The 16,657-nt window shown below is 37.1% G+C and overlaps 1 protein-coding gene across 2 annotated transcripts in view; it reads left to right on the forward strand.

Moving 5' to 3' along the window:
- Positions 1 to 16,657, forward strand: part of DPY19L1 (dpy-19 like C-mannosyltransferase 1) — a 103,950-nt gene that overhangs the window by 62,864 nt on the left and 24,429 nt on the right. For both annotated transcript variants that reach the window (XM_036863313.1, XM_036863314.1), the window contains exons 11-14: positions 7,170 to 7,256; positions 9,214 to 9,273; positions 9,808 to 9,888; positions 15,603 to 15,704. In XM_036863313.1, coding sequence (XP_036719208.1) covers positions 7,170 to 7,256; positions 9,214 to 9,273; positions 9,808 to 9,888; positions 15,603 to 15,704 — 330 coding nt within the window. The remainder of the gene's footprint in view (positions 1 to 7,169; positions 7,257 to 9,213; positions 9,274 to 9,807; positions 9,889 to 15,602; positions 15,705 to 16,657) is intronic.

Raw genomic sequence — 16,657 nt, forward strand, 5'->3', positions numbered from 1 at the left:
AGTGATGTTGAGCATCTTTTCATGTGCTTCGTGGCCATCTGTATGTCTTCTTTGGAGAAATGTCTATTTAGGTCTTCTGCCCATTTTTGGATTGGGGTGTTTGTTTCTTTGATATTGAGCTGAATGAGCTGTTTATATATTTTGGAGATTAATCCTTTGTCCGTTGATTCATTTGCAAATATTTTCTCCCATTCTGAGGGTTGTCTTTTCGTCTTGTTTATGGTTTCCTTTGCTGTGCAAAAGCTTTGAAGTTTCATTAGGTCCCATTTGTTTATTTTTGTTTTTATTTCCATTACTCTAGGAGGTGGATCAAAAAAGATCTTGCTGTGATTTATGTCAAAGAGTGTTCTTCCTATGTTTTCCTCTAAGAGTTTTATAGTGTCCAGTCTTATATTTAGGTCTCTAATCCATTTTGAGTTTATTTTTGTGTATGGTGTTAGGGAGTATTCTAATTTCATTCTTTTACATGTAGCTGTCCAGTTTTCCCAGCACCACTTATTGAAGAGACTGTCTTTTCTCCATTGTATATCTTTGCCTCCTTTGTCATAGATTAGTTGACCATAGGTGCGTGGGTTAATCTCTGGGCTTTCTATCTTGTTCCATTGATCTATGTTTCTGTTTTTGTGCCAGTACCATACTGTCTTGATTACTGTAGCTTTGTAGTATAGTCTGAAGTCTGGGAGTCTGATTCCTCCAGCTCCATTTTTTTCCCTCAAGACTGCTTTGGCTATTCGGGGTCTTTTGTGTCTCCATACAAATTTTAAGATGATTTGTTCTAGCTCCGTAAAAAATGCCATTGGTAATTTGATAGGGATTGCATTGAATCTGTAGATTGCTTTGGGTAGTATACTCATTTTCACAATGTTGATTCTTCCAATCCAAGAACATGGTATATCTCTCCATCTGTTGGTATCATCTTTAATTTCTTTCATCAGTGTCTTATAGTTTTCTGCATACAGGTCTTTCGTCTCCCTAGGTAGGTTTATTCCTAGGTATTTTATTCTTTTTGTTGCAATGGTAAATGGGAGTGTTTCCATAATTTCTCTTTCAGATTTTTCATCATTAGTGTATAGGAATGCAAGAGATTTCTGTGCATTAATTTTGTATCCTGCAACTTTACCATATTCATTAATCAGCTCTAGCAGTTTTCTGGTGGCAGTTTTAGGATTCTCTATGTATAGTATCATGTCATCCGCAAACAGTGACAGTTTTACTTCTTCTTTTCCAATTTGTATTCCTTTTATTTCTTTTTCTTCTCTGATTGCCGTGGCTAGGACTTCCAGAACTATGTTGAATAATAGTGGTGAGAGTGGACATCCTTGTCTCGTTCCTGATCTTAGAGGAAATGCTTTCAGTTTTTCACCATTGAGAATGATGTTTGCTGTGGGTTTGTCATATATGGCCTTTATTATGTTGAGGTAGGTTCCCTCTATGCCCACTTTCTGGAGAGTTTTTATCAGAAATGGGTGTTGAATTTTGTCAAAAGCTTTTTCTGCATCTATTGAGATGATCATATGGTTTTTATTCTTCAATTTGTTAATATGGTGTATCACATTGATGATTTGCGTATATTGAAGAATCCTTGCATCCCTGGGATAAATCCCACTTGATCGTGGTGTATGATCCTTTTAATGTGTTGCTGGATTCTGTTTGCTAGTATTTTGTTGAGGATTTTTGCATCTATATTCATCAGTGATATTGGTCTGTAATTTTCTTTTTTTGTAGTGTCTTTGTCTGGTTTTGGTATCAGGGTGATGGTGGCCTCATAGAATGAGTTTGGGAGTGTTCCTTCCTCTGCAATTTTTTGGAAGAGTTTGAGAAGGATGGGTGTTAGCTCTTCTCTAAATGTTTGATAGAATTCACCTGTGAAGCCATCTGGTCCTGGACTTTTGTTTGTTGGAAGATTTTTAATCACAGTTTCAATTTCATTACTTGTGATTGGTCTGTTCATATTTTCTGTTTCTTCCTGATTCAGTCTGGGAAGGTTATACCTTTCTAAGAATTTGTCCATTTCTTCCAGGTTGTCCATTTTATTGGCATAAAGTTGCTTGTAGTAGTCTCTTAGGATGCTTTGTATTTCTGTGGTGTCTGTTGTAACTTCTCCTTTTTCATTTCTGATTTTATTGATTTGAGTCCTCTCCCTCTTTTTCTTGATGAGTCTGGCTAATGGCTTATCAATTTTGTTTATCTTCTCAAAGAACCAACTTTTAGTTTTATTGATCTTTGCTATTGTTTTCTTTGTTTCTATTTCATTTATTTCTGCTCTGATCTTTATGATTTCTTTCCTTCTGCTAACTTTGGGTTTTGTTTGTTCTTCTTTCTCTAGTTTCTTTAGGTGTAAGGTTAGATTGTTTACTTGAGATTTTTCTTGTTTCTTTAGGTAGGCTTGTATAGCTATAAACTTCCCTCTTAGAACCGCTTTTGCTGCATCCCATAGGTTTTGGGTCGTCGTGTTTTCATTGTCATTTGTCTCTAGGTATTTTTTGATTTCCTCTTTGATTTCTTCAGTGATCTCTTGGTTATTTAGTAACGTATTGTTTAGCCTCCATGTGTTTGTCCTTTTTACGTTTTTTTCCCTGTAATTCATTTCTAATCTCATAGCGTTGTGGTCAGAAAAGATGCTTGATATGATTTCAATTTTCTTAAATTTACTGAGGCTTGATTTGTGACCCAAGATGTGATCTATCCTGGAGAATGTTCCGTGCGCACTTGAGAAGAACGTGTAATCTGCTGTTTTTGGATGGAATGTCCTATATATATCAATTAAATCTATCTGGTCTATTGTGTCATTTAAAGCTTCTGTTTCCTTATTTATTTTCATTTTGGATGATCTGTCCATTGGTGTAAGTGAGGTGTTAAAGTCCCCCACTATTATTGTGTTACTGTCGATTTCCTCTTTTATAGCTGTTAGCAGTTGCCTTATGTATTGAGGTGCTCCTATGTTGGGTGCATATATATTTATAATTGTTATATCTTCTTCTTGGATTGATCCCTGGATCATTATGTAGTGTCCTTCCTTGTCTCTTGTAACATTCTTTATTTTAAAGTCTATTTTATCTGATATGAGTATAGCTACTCCAGCTTTCTTTTGATTTCCATTTGCATGGAATATCTTTTTCCATCCCCTCACTTTCAGTCTGTATGTGTCCCTAGGTCTAAAGTGGGTCTCTTGTAGACAGCATATATATGGGTCTTGTTTTTGTATCCATTCAGCCAGTCTATGTCTTTTGGTTGGGGCATTTAATCCATTCACGTTTAAGGTAATTACCGATATGTATGTTCCTATGACCATTTTCTTAATTGTTTTGGGTTTGTCTTTGTAGGTCCTTTTCTTCTCTTGTGTTTCCCACTTAGAGAAGTTCCTTTAGCATTTGTTGTAGAGCTGGTTTGGTGGTGCTGAATTCTCTTAGCTTTTGCTTGTCTGCAAAGCTTTTGATTTCTCCATCAAATCTAAATGAGATCCTTGCCGGGTAGAGTAATCTTGGTTGTAGGTTCTTCCCTTTCATCACTTTAAGTATATCATGCCACTCCCTTCTGGCTTGCAGAGTTTCTGCTGAGAAATCAGCTGTTAACCTTATGGGAGTTCCCTTGTATGTTATTTGTTGTTTTTCCCTTGCTGCTTTCAATAATTTTTCTTTGTCTTTAATTTTTGCCACTTTGATTACTATGTGTCTCGGCGTGTTTCTCCTTGGGTTTATTCTGTATGGGACTCTCTGCGCTTCCTGGACTTGGGTGGCTATTTCCTTTCCCATGTTAGGGAAGTTTTCGACTATAATCTCTTCAAATATTTTCTCTGGTCCTTTCTCTCTCTCTTCTCCTTCTGGGACCCCTATAATGCGAATGTTGTTGCGTTTAATGTTGTCCCAGAGGTCTCTTAGGCTGTCTTCATTTCTTTTCATTCTTTTTTCTTTAGTCTGTTCTGCAGCAGTGAATTCCACCATTCTGTCTTCCAGGTCACTTATCCGTTCTTCTGCCTCAGTTATTCTGCTATTGATTCCTTCTAGTGTAGTTTTCATTTCAGTTATTGTATTGGTGATCTCTGTTTGTTTGTTCTTTAATTCTTCTAGGTCTTTGTTAATCATTTCTTGCATCTTCTCAATCTTTGCCTCCATTCTTATTCCGAGGTCCTGGATCATCTTCACTATCATTATTCTGAATTCTTTTTCTGGAAGGTTGCCTATCTCCACTTCATTTAGTTGTTTTTCTGGGGTTTTTTCTTGTTCCTTCATCTGGTGCATAGCCCTCTGCCTTTTCATCTTCTCTATCTTTCTGTAACTGTGGTTTTTGGTCCACAGGCTGCAGGATCGTAGTTTTTCTTGCTTCTGTTGTCTGCCCTCTGGTGGTTGAGGCTATCTAAGAGGCTTGATGGGAGGCTCTGGTGGTGGGTAGAGCTGACTGTTGCTGTGGCGGTCAGAGCTCAGTAAAACCTTAATCCACTTGACTGTTGATGGGTGGGGCTGGGTTCCCTCCCTGTTGCTGTGGCGGTCAGAGCTCAGTAAAACCTTAATCCACTTGACTGTTGATGGGTGGGGCTGGGTTCCCTCCCTGTTGGTTGTTTTGCCTGAGGCAACCCAACACTGGAGCCTACCGGTGCTCTTTGGTGGGGTCAATGGCAGACTCTGGGAGGGCTCACGCCAAGGAGAACTTCCCAGAGCCTCTGCTGCCAGTGTCCTTATCCCCACGGTGAAACAGAGCCACCACTCGCCTCTGCAGGAGACCCCCCAACACCAGCAGGTAGGTCCGGTTCAGTCTCCCCCAGGGTCACTGCTCCTTCCCCTGGGTCCCGATGCACACATTACTTTGTGTGTGCCCTCCAAGAGTGGGGTCTCTGTTTCCCCCAGTCCTGTCAAAGTCCTGCAATCAATTCCCTCTAGGCTTCAAAGTCTGATTCTCTAGGAATTCCTCCTCCCGTTGCCGGACCCCCAGGTTGGGAAGCCTGACGTGGGGCTCAGAACCTTCACTCCAGTGGGTGGAATTCTGTGGTATAAGTGTTCGCCAGTCTGTGAGTCACCCACCCAGCAGTTATGGGATTTGATTTTACTCTGATTGCGCCCCTCCTACCGTCTCACTGTGGCTTCTCCTCTGTCCTTGGACGCGGGGTATCCTCCTTGGTGAAGTCCAGGGTCTTCCTGTCAATGATTGTCCAGCAGCCAGTGGTGATTCTGGTGCTCTTGCAAGAGGGAGTGAGAGCACGTCCTTCTACTCCGCCATCTTGGTTAATCTCCCCCAACGCAACTTTTCTAAATATAAAAAATCAGAAAAAATATGAAAAGATTTCTGATACAATAGCAAAACAAGTAATATACTTTGAAATAAACTTAATATGCAGGATCTATATAAAGAAAACTTTATACTTCTACTGATGTATGTAAAAGAAGACTTAAAGAAATGGAAACAGGAAATTCCCTGGTGGTTCAATTGTTAGGACTCTGTGCTTCCACTGCAGGGGGCACGGGTTCAATCCCTGGTCTGGGAAATAAGATCCTGCAAGCCGCGTGGCGTGGCCAAAAAAAAAAAAAAAGGAAATGGAAACAACATGTATTATTTTCAGATGTAAAGATTCAATATTGGACAGATGTAACTAAAATATAATGTAATGTACATCTGTAGAATAAGGCAATTCTAATAAAAATGTCAATTTTTGAAACTTAGGCTGATTATAAAATTCATATGGAAATTTATATATGTGGATCAAAAATAAAACTTCCGGAAGAAAACCTGGATTATTTTATTTTTAAAGGCTTTCTAATAATGGAGTTAAATCCTGAAGACTTAGAGGAAATGAATGAAAAACTGACTAACATAAAAATGTAGAAAGCAACTACAATAGAGAAATACTACAAAGAAAGATAAAAATGAACTGGGAAAATATTTATAATATATTTGCTTGGTAAGGAGCTATGCTCTATCATATATGAAGAGAGTGCTTAAGGAAAATACCAAAGCCCAATAGAAAAATGGGCACTAGGAATAGACAATTCATACACACACAAAACAATATACGCAGTAAATAGAAGAAAAGATGCTGTGTCTCACCCACTAATAAAAGAATGGAACAATGAAACAATGAGGCAACATTTTTTTTTGGATTAGATTGGCAAATATTTGAAAGAATAACACACGGTGTTGGCAGGAGTGCGTATCTGCAGGAACTCTCATGCCCTATTGGTGGAGAGTACAATATTTTGTATGGCAATTTGTCAGTATTTTCTCAAATTTTAAAATATGTGTATTGTTGATTCATTTATTCCATGATAGTAATTTATCCCATAAATGTGTTGACATGTACCTAAGATACATAAATAAGGGTGTTTTTCATAGCGGTGTTTGTAGTAGGAAAAACAAAACTAACAACAAAACAAAACTGGAAAGCACTTAAGTTTTCAGAAGTAGTCAGAGGACTGGTTAAATAAATTATAGTACATCTCTAGAGTGGAGTACTTTTTTCAGTTATTCAACAGAATGAGTTAGATTGGTTTGAATTGGTAGGTAAAGCTCTTTGATACAAACTAAGAGTAAAAGCAAGCAATAGCATAGCTTCTGGGCCAAGTTTCCATTTGTGGTTTTAAAAAATTATAAACTGGGGACTTCCCTGGTGGCGCAGTGGTTAAGAATCCGCCTGCTGATGCAGGGGACACGGGTTCGAGCCCTGGTCCAGGAAGATTCCCACATGCCACAGAGCAACTAAGCCCGTGTGCCACAACTACTGAGCCTGCGCTCTAGAGCCCGGGAGCCACAACTACTGAGCCCACGTGCCACAACTACTGAACCCTCGCACCTGGAGCCCATGCTCCACAACAAGAGAAGCTACCACAATGAGAAGCCCGTGCACCACAACTAAGAGTAGCCCCCACTCGACACAACTAGAGAAAGCCCATGCACAGCAACGAAGACCCAACACAACCAAAAATAAATAAAATCGATTCTTTAAAAAAAAAAATTATAAACTGGAATTTGTACATGTGAATGTCTATAAGGATGCACAGAAAATTGGTGGTGGTGGTGATCTCCGGGGTTTTGAAGTGTGGCATAGAATTCGGGCTGTTTTCCTTGTATATTCTCTTTGGAACGGTTTGAATTTTGTTTATCATGGGCATGTGCAATTTTCAGAATAAAATCATTTTTTTTGTTTTCTGTGTATTAATTATATTTTTCTTGGATTTTTCCAGATTTCTCTTGCACTTTGTTTTGTTTTGATGTTTGGAAACTCAATGTTATTAACTTCTTATTATGCTTCCTCTTTGGTAATTATTTGGGTAAGTGTTCCTTAAGTAAATGTCCGTTTTTGAAACTAATGGTTTACCAGTTTCTTTATCACTGGCTTGAGATTCGTGAGGGATTTTCTACAAGAACTGTTTCAAGTGTCTTACTGAATAATCTATATGTGATAATGTATTTAAGTTCTCATTTCCAAAGAAACACAACAAAAGTTAATACTGGAAAACATAGTGCTTTGCTTCATAGTCCCAATCTGTCCTTTCCTCATCTTTTCTGTCACCTAACTTTTGGTCCTAGGGTTCATTTTAGAATGGTTTCTATGCTTTCCTCTTTTTCTTGTTTCCTCCCCTCTTTTCAGTGTTTATCCTATTCCTGCTCCACTTTCTGACCCCCTTTCCTCCCTTTGGCATCTCAAGCAGTCTCTCCTTGTTCCACTGTGATCAGAGGCTTAAGGCCTTGTATTTTTAGTTTTTTCCCCTCGTGTCTATTTGTATGAATTATTCAGATAGTTTAAATCAGGTGATGATTCAGTTATATTTTACTAGATCACTACCAAGAACAGATTTAGATTATGGGGAGACTGTCTTATAGAATTAGAGCAAAAGGTGAAAGGTTATCTAACTCCTTCTGCCACTTTTGGCAGGATGACTTTCTAAATATGTCTCTCTAAATTTAAGGACTTCCAGAGGTGGTTACTCCTTTTTTTTTTTTGCCAGTGGGTTTCTCCATTACAATGTTTTGCAAACCTAAGAGGAAAGAAATTATTCCTTATATTTAACATGCATGTGCTTTAGTATTAGGCTGGTTTTCTGAAGATGAAAGCACACTGCACTGTCTTAACTGAAATGTATTGTACTTCTTGAATAATCATTTAAGTAACTCAGATCATTTTGTCTTTCTTGATTTCTAGAACCCATTAACAGATTTGGAATCTGCTATTTCTTTGTCTGATTTTACAAGTAATGTTTATTTAAGATCCCATTTCCCAGGAATATGCCTCTTCCCAATCTGGGCCACCACCCTTTTCAGGTTGTGTGACTTGAGTATACTTAGGCACAGAAATTAGCAGTTAGCATGTGGTGATGCTGTGTTTTCAACAATGAAACACAAGTACACAAGTACATTGAATGGAAGATTTCCTATCAGTAAATCTAATCTTAAGTACATTTTGCAGGAAATTTCTCTTCAGTTCTATTGAGCACCTACAGTGTGTCAAGTTTTCTACTAGGTGCTTGACACTGAGGTGTGTCTTAGGTATGGATTAAGCATTATGCATATATCACGTATTTTGGTGTATAAAAATAAATGATGGCAACAGGTACAGAATATAGCATGTTTTTGCATATTTAACTATAAACACACATTTGCCTGTTTTTATTTCTAGTTATCACTTTGAAACCTTAATCGTAACACATTTTGTGTTCTCAGATATTCAGAAACTTCTGAAAAGATTCAATTTGGGTTCATGTATTTATGTTGTGATCTCTAAGCATATTTTTGCCAAGTCTGAAGTAGATTTAGATCTGTATAGGTACGATACTTTGGGAGTCTATTATGTACCTGGAAAGAAATAAGATTTGATAGAGGAGAAGTATTTAGTTGATCTGTTAAAAACTCATTTGTAGTTTATTCAAGGAGTTAGTAATATTTAACTTAAGGAAAATCTTATAACTATAAGACACCTGTCTAAAATTCTGAAATTATTATATACTTCTTGGTTCTTAGGTAAATCAGAACCAATCATAGAAATCAATCTTAGAAATTTACGTATGGAGATTCTGTTTTCAACTTTACAAAGTGACTAACTGACCTAAAATACTCTGGATAAAACAGGGCTTCTTGAAATCAAATGAGCTTGTGGTGATTCTGTGTGAAACACTGAAAGTGTGCTGAATTTTAGATTCTTGGGAGTCTTATTATTTAAAAGTATTTTTTTGGTACCTGAATTTGTGTCTATAAGTATTAACTGTATGCTATGTTATTTTCTGCTTGCAGGGTTTACTGGCAATGAAACCATGTTTCCTGAAAATAAATGTATCTGAACTTAGTTTATGGGTAAGAATCAATCTATTTGAATGTATATGTTTTTCCTTCTCTAAAATATATCATTGGTTTTATGTTTTACTTTCAAGGAACTATCCTATATAATGCAGAGGATCTAACAGTTTTATAACGTATTAGGGCTCAATTTTAATGTGCCAGATTGAAGCAAGTTAAGATTAATATTGGATAGGTAGTTAAAGAATTTCAGTTTTATGTATTACCCATGTTTTTTCTGAGGAGCAGTGCATGTGTAAGAAACTGTTAGTAGAAGGGGAGTTTAACTGCAATTGCTGTATAAATCTCCTATAAAATATATTAATTTTGACAACAAGATTGTGTATATTTTTCTTTTTGATGATAGCCCCTTGATTTTGGAGTAACATTCTTTATTTTAAGGTGCATTTTTTTTGGCATTTTCTCTTGTATATAGAGATAATTACTTCACGTGTGATTAAAGCATTTATTTTTTTCTTCCTAGGCTATGTCTGTGCAATGGCTATATGATGCATCAGTTTAGTTTTGTTTTGCTGTATTTTTCTTTTGTAGGTTATCCAAGGATGTTTTTGGTTATTTGGAACTGTCATACTCAAGTATTTGACATCTAAAATCTTTGGCATTGCAGATGATGTAAGTGTATTTTTGCTTAAACTTGGAAGACTTGAAATAAATCAAACAGGCTAAGAATGAATTACTAGAGTTGTTAAAGTGCCACTATTTAAGCCAAATTCTCAGGTGAAGTCTATTCACCTGTTATTTTATCTATTTACTATAATAGAGAGTAAATATGACTATGTCTATAGTCTGTTCTCCAAAATTAATTTCTTGACATAACTCATGTTTTATTGGTCTTTCTATATCACAAAGATTTTAAAATTTTAAAGTAGGAAAGCTCTAGAGACTTAAGCTCAAATTTTAAGGCCTCTACAGTCATTTTTCTCTGGTTTCTTCATAATCCCCTTTTGTAACAGATAAAGACGCCACCTTCAGAGACTCTTAAAGAATAGATCATATAACTTATTCTCTTTTTCTTCCAGTTTTCTAGTCAATGCTTGTGAAAGGTTTGTAGGTAATTTAATCCAAGTTAATCTTATTAAGAGACATTTTTATTATTTTATTGGTTTTGCTTTTTTTTGGTATTTGGGTAGGAGAGAAAATAAAATGAGAAGAATTCTGCTTTATAACTGTAAAGATTCACTCTATCTATAATTTTGCTTTGCCTATTTTATTTTGATGTTTTGGTAAGCACATTAATTAAATTAAAAGAGAGAACAGGACACCAACCAACATGGAAAGAGTAAAGTAAGCCACATATTTTTTTCTGCAATTTATTTTAATTGACGGTCTTTCTTCCTTCTGTAATAGATTAAACTTGTGGTTTTGAAACTGAGTTCTGTGAAGTTCTGGGACTTCAAGGACTCTTTGGTGGGGTCCATCTACTTCTCAGTCCCCCTGCCAGCCCCTCTTCACCCAGGATAGTCTTGCTTTAATCTCTTACATAGTGGACATTTATACATGTTTTCACATGAACAAAGGAATTGTTTGCTTAAAAAAGATTGAAAACAGTGGGCTATTAAAGGGGTGGTCTACAACCTGTGAAAGATATTTTAAAAGTTTAAAAGTATAGTCTAAAATGCATTTATTTATTCATTCATTCAATGTACCTGCTATGTGCCTGGTAGTAGAATGCATCCTAGAGATACAGAACTGAATAAGATACGGTCTAGTGGGAGACAGGGACAATTTCTAGCAACTATAATACAGTGTAATGAAAGCTCTGATAAAAATAAGTACAGAGTGGGACCTCCCTGGTGGTCCAGTGGTTAAGACTCCGTGCTTCCACTGCAAGGGGCACAGGTTCTACCCCGGTCAGGGAACTAAAGATCCTGCATGCCACATGGCACGGCCAAAAATATAATAAAATAAAAATATAAAATAAAATTTTAAAAATTCAAAATGTATTTTTTAAAAATTCATTAAAAAAAATAAGTATAGAGCGCTGCAGGAATACGCAGGAAGAGTCAGGGAAGGCTCCTAGAAGTCACCTGTGAAGATGAGCACTAAGTGGTGATTGAGTCAGCCAGGATGCAGAGAATGAGCAGGAAGAAAAGGGAAAGAGCCCAAGTCCTGGGTTTATGGAATCTGTCTACTCACTGGGGGAAGACAAGCCGGTTAAAGTATTAATTCAGGTTAAAGTGACTATCATTTCTATCACAGCCTGATGTTGCACCAGGGCCAAAAAAAATGCTGTAAAAAGTTATTTCCAAATCGGAAATAAGTTAGTTGCAGCTTTAGTATTTCTAGAAATCTGTAACATTGATCAAGGACATCAGCTCTTAAATTCTTAATTTTAACATTGGTCAAAGGAAGAGAATGGCAAGGCCACACGGCTCTTGAGAAGCATTTCCACCCACCCTTCTCTGTTAATTAGACACACACTTCCTGTCCTTTAGGAACCCAGTGAGGCATTTCTTGGTCTATCCTGGATTTCCCATCCTTGCTCCTACCAACATTTTTCGTGGTAAAATCCTGATGTTGTATACCAGGGAAGCTCAGTACTAAGTGCCCCAAGGTTTTTATTGGGGGCTGGTAACATAGGCATCCTCTGCCTAGCACGTTATCAAAATTCCAAACTCCCAGAAAGAATGTAGGTGTTCAGTATAAGCCACTATTATCATTTAGGGTGATGGGAGCCTTTCGGAATTCAAGTTCCCTGATGCCAGCTAAGGGTCAACCTCGCAAGCAGGTTTTTCAAAGGATCCCCTTCAGACCTACTATGTTAACTCTCATCTGAACAGCAAGTTTGTCTCATCTTTTCCTTTCTGCCATGCCCACCTTCTTGGATCTCCCGTGAATAAGCATACCACCTCCCAGTCAGTCATAGATTTGTAGAAAGCTTGGACTCTCTCGGATCCCCCAGCGTCTGTGGACAACTTTCCAGTGCACCAGGGTTGTGAGAACTTGTCTCCCCTCATTGGTTGTCTCCTTTCCAGAATCTCTGTAAAATGTCTAGCTAGTCTGCCAGTCTACTGTTCACCAAACGAGTACTGTAACCCTAAGCTGGCAGAGCTGTGAACTTCCGCCTTTCATTTTCTCCTGAGTTTGCTGCTTTTACTGATGGTGCATAGATTTTTTGCCAAACAAGTCAGCTCCTTGCAGTAGCAAAGGTTCTGCTTCTCATGGCCAACCGCACCCGGGTAGGACCGTTGGGCTGACCAAGCTGGGGGAAGCAGAGGTGATGTAATGGTGGGTGGGAGCAGCCAAAGCAACAATGCCACAGACTCCCACTATTTCCTCCCAGAGCTCATCAGTTTTTTTGGGTTTTTTTGGCTGCGTTGGGTCTTCGTTGCTGTGCGTGGGCTTTCTCTAGTTGCGGCAAGCAGGGACTACTCTTCGTTGCGGTGTGTGGGCTTCTCATTGCGGTGGCTTCTCTTGTTGCGGAGCACGGGCTCTAGGCACGTGGACTTCAGTAGTTGCAGCATGCGGGCTTCAGTAGTTGTGGCACATGGGCTCAGTGGTTGTGGTTTGCAGGCTCTAGAGGGCAGGCTCAGTAGTTGTGGCGTTGCTTCACGGCATGTGGGATCTTCCCGGACCAGGGCTCGAACCCGTGTCCCCTGCATTGGCAGGCGGATTCTTAACCACTGCGCCACCTGGGAAGTCCCTCATCAGTTTTTTTGTGAATGCATGTTTCTCCATTTGTTTTCCTTTTGATCAATTACTTGATCCTAATATGGTTTTTGACAGTTTTGTCCAATTTCATAGTTGTTATTGAAAGAGGGGATTTACTAACTTCTTCTTATGCCATATCTGGAAGTCCCCATATTCATTGATTTTTGAGTGTTGATCCAACCTTGTATTTCTCAGATAACCTCACTTGTTTACAATGTATTAGTTTTTCTAAATATTGCTGGATTTGGTTGGCTAATATTTTTAAGGACTTTTGCTGATATTTATGGGGATATTAGTCTGTAGTTTTATTTTCTTGTAATGTTTTTGCCTGGTTTTAGTTTCAAGGTAATGCAGCCTTCCAGAATTATTGGGAAGTGTTCAATCTCCTATTTTTAATGAGAATTTATATAGAATTGATATTATGTCTTCCTTAAAGGTTTGTTAGAGTTCGACAGTGAAGCCCTCAGGATCTGGAGTTTTGTTCATGGGAGATTTTTCTACTACAAATCCACTTTCTGTAGGAATCTATTGGTGTTTTATGTCTTTAGAGGAAACTCACCTATTTCATATATATCATCAAATTAAAAAAAATTATTGTAGAATTCAGTTAGCGAAAAATTCTTATTGAAATTTTTTGCATATATGTGAATTCTTTTATGCTCTTTAATTTTCCTTATTTGGATTTGGAATCAATATTATATTAATCTATAAGGACCTGCTTTTTATTTTTTTTGCTATTTTTTCTACTTTCTATTTATTATATTAATATTTTCAAAGTACCACTTCTTTAAAGTCTTCCTTGGTTTTCTTGTATTTCTCTTTGTAATTGAATTCTGTCACCCTCATTTCTTTTCTTCTCATTTCTTTGGGATTGTTCTGTAGCATTTTCTGATGCTTGAGGGAAAGTGCTTGGCTCTTGTTTTCACCTCTCTTGTTTTCTGATAAATGCATTTTAAATCTATAAATTTCCCTCTAAGTAGTACTTTTTTGTGTGTCTTACAAATTAACTATTTTGCAACTTTCTTTTTAACCTAAAAAGTTTTATGTTATTTAGTTTCTAGCTGAAAGGATTTTTAAAGCCATTCCTAGTTACCATTTTCCAATTTTGCTGCATTTATGATTAGAAAAAAATAATTTGCATTGTATAAATTCATTGAGATTTATTGTGGCATAGGATGTGAACATTCAAAAAATTTTTACTTGTGTTTGAGGGTAACATATAGTCTCTCTTTGTGAAGTCTGTATTCTCTGTTTGTGAGCTTATTAATATTATTCAGATTTTATGTTAACATTTATCTGCTTTTTCTACTTTAGAGGGAAATATTTAACATTTCCAATGAACACTGTCAACTTTTTCTTCCTACAGAGTTTTTCAGTTGTTCTTCTATACACTTTGAATCTATACTGTTAATTACAAATATTATATGTTCATGATATGTATAACCTTGCTTTGCTGTTTGTTTTATCAGCATATAATGTCATTTTGTTGTCTTTTTTCATATATTTTTGTTTGAATTTAGTTTTGTGAGACATTACAGTAGCTAACCCAGATTTCTTTGGTTCATTTTATCTGGTATATCTTGTTCTCTTCTTCTGTTTTCAACCTTTCTGCATACTTTTAAGTTTGTCTTTTCTAGACAATATGATATTGAATTTTTCCCCTTAAATCCAACTTGAGCATCTGTCCTTTAGTTAGTGAATTTAACCTCTTTACATTTATGGCAGTTATCATTATATTAGGACTTACTTCTTTCATTTTATTTGAGATTTTCCAAACATTTTACTTTCTTTTTAGATTATTTTCCTTTTCAGTGGATAGGTAGTTTGTGTATGCTATTTTAGACCTATGTACTCTCCCTATTGATTTCTTAAACTTATCAGAATACATTTCTTCCCCAGGAGACAGAGCATTTGAGATTCTTCAGCATATCCCACCACCCTTTATAGTTCCTACTCACTCCCTGACCCCCTACTTCATTTAGGTATCGTTTAGGGTTTTAGTCATGATGTGTTTCAGTTATAATTTATCCCCTTTCCTATAGTTCTTGCTCTTCTTGCTCTTTTAGACAATAATGAATTGAAAGTTTGGCAAATGTTTTTGCATTTGTTAAATGAAAACAATTCCAGCTTCCTCATGTGGCTTCTTGTGGGAAGTAAGTTAGGTGATATAAGTGTGAGCACTTGGCGACATGTGAAGAATTACACAGTTGCTGATTGTGAGGCAAAAGGTGTGTTTTATTCCAAGGCCTGCCCATTTTCTACTTCTTTCAAAAAGTCTTTTCCAACCCCTTTTCAGAAATCTGAATTAACGTTTGCTTTTCTTTACTCTATCACACGTTGTCCCTTTGTGATTGACAGATGCCTGTGTGTGTTACCAAGCCTACCAGATACTGTGTAGTGTATTTCACCAGGTTTAACACCTTGAGCAGGGAAAACCCAAGGATAAAAGCCTTTGGAATGTTGATGATGGAGCGTGGACGGCAGGGTGTTGTTGGAGCTATCACTTTTCAGCAGTAGAAGGGAGACTGTGAAGTTGGAGGGTCCAGAAGTAGCCAGGTGTGGGAACAGCGAGCTCTGTCATGCAGTGGAAACTATTTTTAGGTACTATTAAGATTAAAATGCATTATTACAATATACGGCATAATCTAATGGTACCTCCCTTTATTCCTTACTAGGCTCATATTGGCAACTTATTAACATCAAAATTCTTCAGTTACAAGGATTTTGACACTTTATTGTATACTTGTGCAGCGGAGTTTGATTTTATGGAGAAGGAGGTAAGATGTGATTTCTCCTTTCTTTCCTTAGGTTTTGGTCCATTCATTTTTCATAAAGGGTGCTCCTGTTATTCAGATTCTTACTTCTGTGCTCTTATCTCAGTTTTAAGGAAAAGGAAAACCTGGCAGCTTAAAGGAAGATATTCTTATTTACATTAGTACAGCTTCCTGAAATATATGGTCTTTTCTTATTTTGATAATTTAGAAACATGCATTCAGTCTAACAATAGTTTTTAGGATGAGTAAACACAGAGGCATTTCAAGTTGCCTCTTTTTAGGGATAGCATTAGTTCAGTGAAGTTCTCAAGCTTTTAAGTTTCCACTCACTTTGTGGTTGTTTGTTTGAATGATCTCATTGCTTTGAAATATCGTTGAGTATAAGTTTTTCATTCCAACAACATTTTTGTTTCTAAAACTGTATTCAGGTGTTTAGAAGGAAACCAGAGAGTAGTTTAGTGGATAGTGAGACAGAAGTCTGCGCTATTACTTGATGTTCTTGAACAAGTGACTCTCATTCTTTGAGTTGTAGCTTACTAGTTTCTGGTAGTATGCTACAGATAGATATTGTGAGGATGAAAGGAGATACATCGGAAAGTACTTTGATATTTTAAGGTATTTTATATTAAATACCATTTTGCAATACTTTATGAGCTAGTTTGGTTCAACAGACATGTGTATATATGTGTCTTTTTTTCACAACACCCATGTGGCCCCGATTTATGATGATATTTTATTATCTGTCAGACATTTTTCTTCAAAGCTGTGTGTGTGTATATATGTGGAAGTGGCCAACAGTCCTCTGTTGACACATTCATTTTCCCCAATCCCCACTGGGTCAGCCCATGTCCTAAATTACAGAGCAGTGGAGGAGAGTGCACCACACAGCAGACTCTTACCAACCAGACATTCTGAATTGAGTGTGTCCTGCAGATGTACTGTTTACTCCAGTGACC

This window comes from Balaenoptera musculus, chromosome 9 (assembly GCF_009873245.2).
Source record: "Balaenoptera musculus isolate JJ_BM4_2016_0621 chromosome 9, mBalMus1.pri.v3, whole genome shotgun sequence".
NCBI lineage: Eukaryota > Metazoa > Chordata > Mammalia > Artiodactyla > Balaenopteridae > Balaenoptera > Balaenoptera musculus.